The sequence below is a fragment of the Engystomops pustulosus genome, chromosome 8, assembly GCF_040894005.1.
Source record: "Engystomops pustulosus chromosome 8, aEngPut4.maternal, whole genome shotgun sequence".
Lineage (NCBI taxonomy): Eukaryota > Metazoa > Chordata > Amphibia > Anura > Leptodactylidae > Engystomops > Engystomops pustulosus.
Window position 1 is genome coordinate 39549411 of NC_092418.1, and position 6000 is coordinate 39555410.

General features: G+C 42.2%; 1 protein-coding gene across 1 annotated transcript in view; it reads right to left on the reverse strand.

Moving 5' to 3' along the window:
* The window catches only part of NUBP1 (NUBP iron-sulfur cluster assembly factor 1, cytosolic), a 33616-nt gene extending 27912 nt beyond the window's left edge, over positions 1 to 5704 (reverse strand). The window contains exons 1-3 of the mRNA XM_072120730.1: positions 5604 to 5704; positions 5421 to 5525; positions 1055 to 1188 (exon numbers count right to left, since the gene is read on the reverse strand). Of these exons, the coding sequence (XP_071976831.1) occupies positions 1055 to 1188; positions 5421 to 5525; positions 5604 to 5634 (270 nt within the window). The 5' untranslated portion in view covers positions 5635 to 5704. The remainder of the gene's footprint in view (positions 1 to 1054; positions 1189 to 5420; positions 5526 to 5603) is intronic.
* Positions 5705 to 6000: the final 296 nt, after the last annotated feature.

Sequence of the window (6000 nt, forward strand, 5' to 3'; positions counted from 1 at the left end):
TTATTAGGACGTGTCTGGTATCCTGAGGGCTAAATGTGAATGTGGTGTGAATGTAGCCTAAGACAGCAGAGCCATGGGACCCCCATTAAAGGACATCTACCACCAGGATGAAGGATTGTAAACCAAACACACTGACATACTGGTGTGTGCCCTCTCTGCCAGGATCGGTTCTTAGTTTAGCATCTCATGTCCTAGTTTTTATTAAAAAGGGATTTGATAAATTATGCAAATGGGCTCATGGACATCTATTGAGCCCCTAGCCCCTCATGCTCATTTACATATTTTTTCATAAACCATTTTTTTGTAAAAACAGGACCTTAAGAAGCTAAAAGAAGAGCAGATCCTATCTGATGGGACATAAACCAGTATGTCAGTGTTCTTGGTTTACAATCCTTCATCCTGGTGGTAGATTTCATTTAAGATGTTGATTTGTTCTGTGTTGCCATAGGATAATATACAAAATGGACCTGTGTGTGTGATGGGACCTGTAGATTGTTCCTTGTACATGTATGTAGAAAATCAAGAAAGCCTTGTTGTCCCCTCCTGAGGAATCAAGATATCTAGAGACATCCTGAATGAAATGTCAATGACAAACAGGAAGATGTGGTGGATAACAGTGTAATCCCAGAAGTCTAGATTTTGGCAGCCATTTTGACGTTACAGAAAGGTGAAAGGATAAAATGTGCAGTTATGACGCAGAGCCCATGAAACCCTCCTATACATGGAGGATACTTACGGAAGAGAAAGACAGACAATACAAGAGTGGGATGTTAATAATCCCAGGAAACAGATGGAATGTGTTTCCTTGTCACAATACGTCGACAACATAGAATTAAACAAAATGCTAAAAAAAGTCACAACCTGGACGTGTGTCACAAAACTTTCCAGGTGGAAACAGTCCAGGAAGAGTGATATGAACAGCTCATGCACCCTCCAAAATACCACCATATATGAATGCGTGGTTACAAACCAATCATCCTTTAACTTTCCAAGTCTCTGAACCAAGCAAGTGACTAGAGGTGACCACCTCCACAGGTCATGTACTAGCTCTTACCTGTTTGCCTTCATCTTCAGCCAGGCCATGAGCCAAATGTGCACTAAATGTACTTTTCCCAACTCCTCCTTTTCCAGAGAGAACCAGAATCTTGTGTTTCACTGTAGACATTTTTTCTTTGATTTCTTCGATTGCTAAAATGAAACAGGATAATGTCAAAGGAAAACCCTACAGTGTTGAAGGAGGTTTTACGAATGAAAAAGTATTTATACAATAACTTTTCCATCATGAGAGTGTAGTATTGGGAAGCTAATAGGATGCAGATCAGAAAAGGAAGAAATCCAGAAATTTTTCAAAACTCTCCTAACAATAGTACAACAATGGGTGATCATTGGGGGCCCCTAGCAATTCCAAAAGATATACAGGTACAAAGCCACAGTAATCCCAAATTCCAATATCAAATGTGTCATAATAAATAAGCCACATGTTTCCATTAACTTTATCCTGAATTATAATGAATATTTTCTGGCCAATTAGAAAAGTAAAACAGTGGTGGTGGTGGTGATGGGGGTGGTGGGGGATCCACTTGCAGAGACAACCAACAATTTCTAAAATAAAACTCATCTGTGAAGGAAACCGTGACGTTCTGGACCCCTGAAGGATACGCAAGGTCACTTAATTATCCTTTTATAGACACTCCCAGAATGTATGGGTTCTGAAAAGTGCAGGAAGTGATTTAAAGTTGTCCACACAACTTCCGGATATGGCACAACAATAAATCAGTGAAACAGAATTATCAACCCAAGGAGCTGTCACCAGTTCTCCTTTAATATTAGCCCGGTCCGTAATGGGATTATATAGGGCGAGGAACCAACCCAGTAGAATGTATATAAGCGAGACTCGGACGCAGGGATTTGTGGATCGAGATAAAAGAGCAACACAGGTTGAATTTTATATTTAATTGCCTTAAGGGCACACTAGATAATACAGTACACACAATAGATATATATAGTAAACAGAGTACAAAACACAAGGTAGAACTTGTGCTACCTCAGCAGTTCAGTCAGTTAGTTACCTTGTGTTTGGGCCTAATGGGGATGGATAGTCCACACGTTAAGATCCTCCCTGCGTTTGGTGATGGTAAGGTTTCTACCCAGGTGAAAGTCAATGTGGCCTTAGGGGTGCCTAATTATATCAGGTGCAGACACACCTCTGTCCACCCAACAGGATGGCTTATGGGTTCCTCCTACCTTGTATTACAACCAGAACCCTGGAGAAATCATAGCTTTTCAAGGGGGAGTCGTAGGTTCATGGTTCTGGTACTAGAGCCTCAGGAATTGGACCACTGTGATTTCTCGACTATAAGAAATCCAAAAATGTAGTTGCCCTTGGGCTAAGATGAACCATAACTCCATAACTGTCCCTATTCATCATATTGGTTTAAGAGTTTTTATGACTCTTTGTCTCCTGTTTGAAAATGGGGGCAAAATCCATGGAAACAATTTGGCTGCGGAGATTCTTTGAAGCCCGACACCCTCCCAAGCCAAGTATCACTTGCTAGCTCCATCAAGCTAATTAAGCAGAGGCTAAGGGAAAATGGTGAATTTTAGTAGGATAAGCCCCCTCCCCCCGGCCCCCGCCTACATTTATCACATCATCTATGTCCCTTGAGTTGTGCTCATCGTTGCGCTCATTAGATAGTTAGGAATAGTTGTGTTGAGGATCAATGACTTCTATTAGGAGTATAAGGGTTTGAGGTTTTTTTTTTTTATTGTGACCTGAACAGAAATAATATTGGGCACTTTAGGACATGAAAGAAAATCTACCATTTGTTTTTATGCATCGTGAACCAAACATACCATGAGAATGCTGTAGCTCCCTGAACCGAGTGTCTCTGCTCAAAAAACAATTATAAAATTCAGGACCTTGAGAAAGCTGGGTGCCTACATAAACACATTACACACTAAGTTTCCTAAACTGTCCAGACAGGACAAATCAACTTGAGCTGGATCACTCATACACAGCCGCTGAGGGATGGTGCAGCACTTGATTACTTCTGCCTGTCAAGGACAACACAGCGACAACGTATTCTCAGCTTATTCTGGGCAGGACAAGGCTGCAGCAGTACGTAATTAGGGTAAGGAGAAGCGCTGAGCCAGTGAAAGGGGTGAGAGAGCCTCATTATCATAATTTTATAATTGTTATTTCAGCAAAACCACTCGTCTCGGGGATTCAACAAGATATATTTCTGCATCCGTGTAGCTACAGCATTCTCAAGGTTTGGTTCATAATGCATAAAAAAAATGACCGAAATTGTTTTTTACAGGTTCTCTTTACAGCCACTAATTACTGCACAGCAGAGGTAAGCCAAAAGATTGGGCAAATACCTGAATTAGAGGTGTGTGTATCAGCCCCAAAAACTACAGTCATGGGCAAAAGTTTTGAGAATGATACGAATGTTAATTCTTACAAAGTCTATTGCATCAGGTTTTATAATGGCAATTTTAATTTACTCCAGAATGTTATAAAGAATGATCAGCTTAACAACAATTAATTGCAAAGTCAATATTTGCCTAGAAAATGAACTTTTTTCCCCCAAAACACATTTCAACTTTGTTTCAGTGATTGCTCCAGTAACACACGTGTGGCTGGAGATCAATCTGTCATGATTAAGTAAGAATCACACCACTGGACACTTTAAAAGGAGGCTGGTGCTTGGCATCATTGTTTCTCTTCTGTTAACCATGGTTCTCTCTAAAGAAACACGTGCAGACATCATTGCACTGCACAAAACCGGTCTAACAGGAAAGAGTATCGCAGCTAGAAGGATTGCCACTCAGTCACCAATCTATCGCATCATCAAAGAATTCAAGGAGAGAGGTTCCATTGTTGCCAAAAAGGCTCCTGAGCGCCCAAGAAGGACCAGCAAGCACCAGGACCGTCTCTTAAAAGTGTTTCAGCTTCGGGATCGGGCTTCCAGTAGTGCAGAGCTTGCTCAGGAATGGCAGCAGGCAGGTTTGAGTGCATCTGTAGAGACTCTTGGAGCAAGGCCTGGTGTCAAGGAGGGCAGCAAAGAAGCCACTTCTCTCCAGAAAAAACATCAGGGACAGACTGATATTCTGCAAAAGGTACAGGGAGTGGACTGCTGAGGACTGGGGTAAAGTCATTTTCTCTGATGAATCCCCTTTCCAATTGTTTGGAACATCTGGAAAACAGCTTTTGCTGATGGAGCACCTTACCATAAAGCAAAGGTGATAACTAAATGGCTCAGGGAACACAACATAGAGATTTTGGGTCCATGGCCTGGAAACTCCCCAGATCTTAATCCCATTGAGAACTTGTGGTCAATCATCAAGAGACGGGTGGAAAAACAAAACCCAACAAATTGTGACAAAATGCAAGCATTGATTGTGCAAGAATGGACGGATATCAGTCAGGATTTGGTCCAGAAGTTGATTGAGAGCTGCCAGGGAGAATTACAGAGGTCCTGAAGAAGAAGGGTCAACACTGCAAATACTGACTTGCTGCAGTAACTCCTCCTCACTGACAATAAAAGCTTCTGTTCCTCATAATATGATTGCACTTGTATTTCTGTATGTGATAAAAACATCTGACAACCCAGAGAGCAACAGATCATGTGAAAATATAATATTTGTGTCATTCTCAAAACCTTTGGCCATGACTGTACATTATCCAATATTGACACTTTGCGCTTCTACATCTGTTTTTGGTATAGAAGCACTGAAATAATTTCTTGCACACCGCACTGAGATTTTTGCCTTCATGCCATGTGGGTGCAGCCACCAGCGGAGTGGCCAGTACCTTCGGACCATAATCTGGGTGCAGTGTTCTACCACAGTGAATTTTCCTATGTACTGGGCGTTTCCCCAGTGAGGTCACAGGTCATATAGGGACAGTGACATCTCTGCGTCCCCTCGGACTGCCCCCTCCTCCTGCATCCACTCACCATAGGCTACTAATGTCTACATTGCTCAGGAGGGAGCAGGATGGAATAACATAGCGTGCTAGGTCTTTCCATCCTGTCATTTTTGGCGGATAAAAAGTATGCTTCCTTCTGCCCCTATATATCAATGTATACGTTCAGTGTATCCGCCGGGAGCTTTCCCCATAAAACTTTAAGTGAAGCCAGCATAATAGTTGCTTAGTCTGAAAAATTATTATTAGTTTCTGTTATTGAATCGTTCATGCCCCACAAGCCTTTGGGTCAGTAATTTAGTGGTAATGTATATATATATATATATATATGTTATAGATGAGAAATTACACACAGCTCCACTGACACAACTAATGATACCACAATTATTATATCTGCCGCATAACTACAACTCCCAGCATACCCCAACACCTCCATAGCAGGCAGGGAATGCTGGGAGTTGTAGTCTTACACCCCCTCAGGGTATATTACCTGGGTCAGGTCCCGCCGCTGCCCCTGAGGCGCACACTGACTGGTTGGGACATCCCTGACATGCCGAGCCCTTGCCCGCATCGCTGCTCCCTGTGCCGGGACAGTCTGTAAAAGAAACGCATGTCATTATTCGCACCAGACCAATGCCGCAGCCTTCAGCTGTCACCCTGCCGGGACACTTACGCTGCGGAGCGTTCTCCGGCACATCAGCCATGAGGACACATGAACCGCACAACACTTCCTACTAGCAGCCGCTTGTTTACTTCCGGCATTCTTGCGTCCCAAGCCTCATTCACAAATTCTTTTTTTTTGTAACAAGAACTTTATTGTTAGTGTAAGGAGAACAGTGTTTTTTTTTAGTAAAAACTCCTGACATTTATTTTAGTAGTTCTGCTGAATGTAGGAGCCATGTGTTATCTGTAATGACTTCTTATTTAGTCTTACATCTACAGTAACCAAGCAGTAGTCCAGCTATCATTTTGCAGTTGACTGACATTAAGAGCCACATCTCCATTTTTTGGACTTTGTGGCCAACTTTATTTTGTTCTGCGTTTCCCATGTTAGTTAGTAGGTCAAAAGT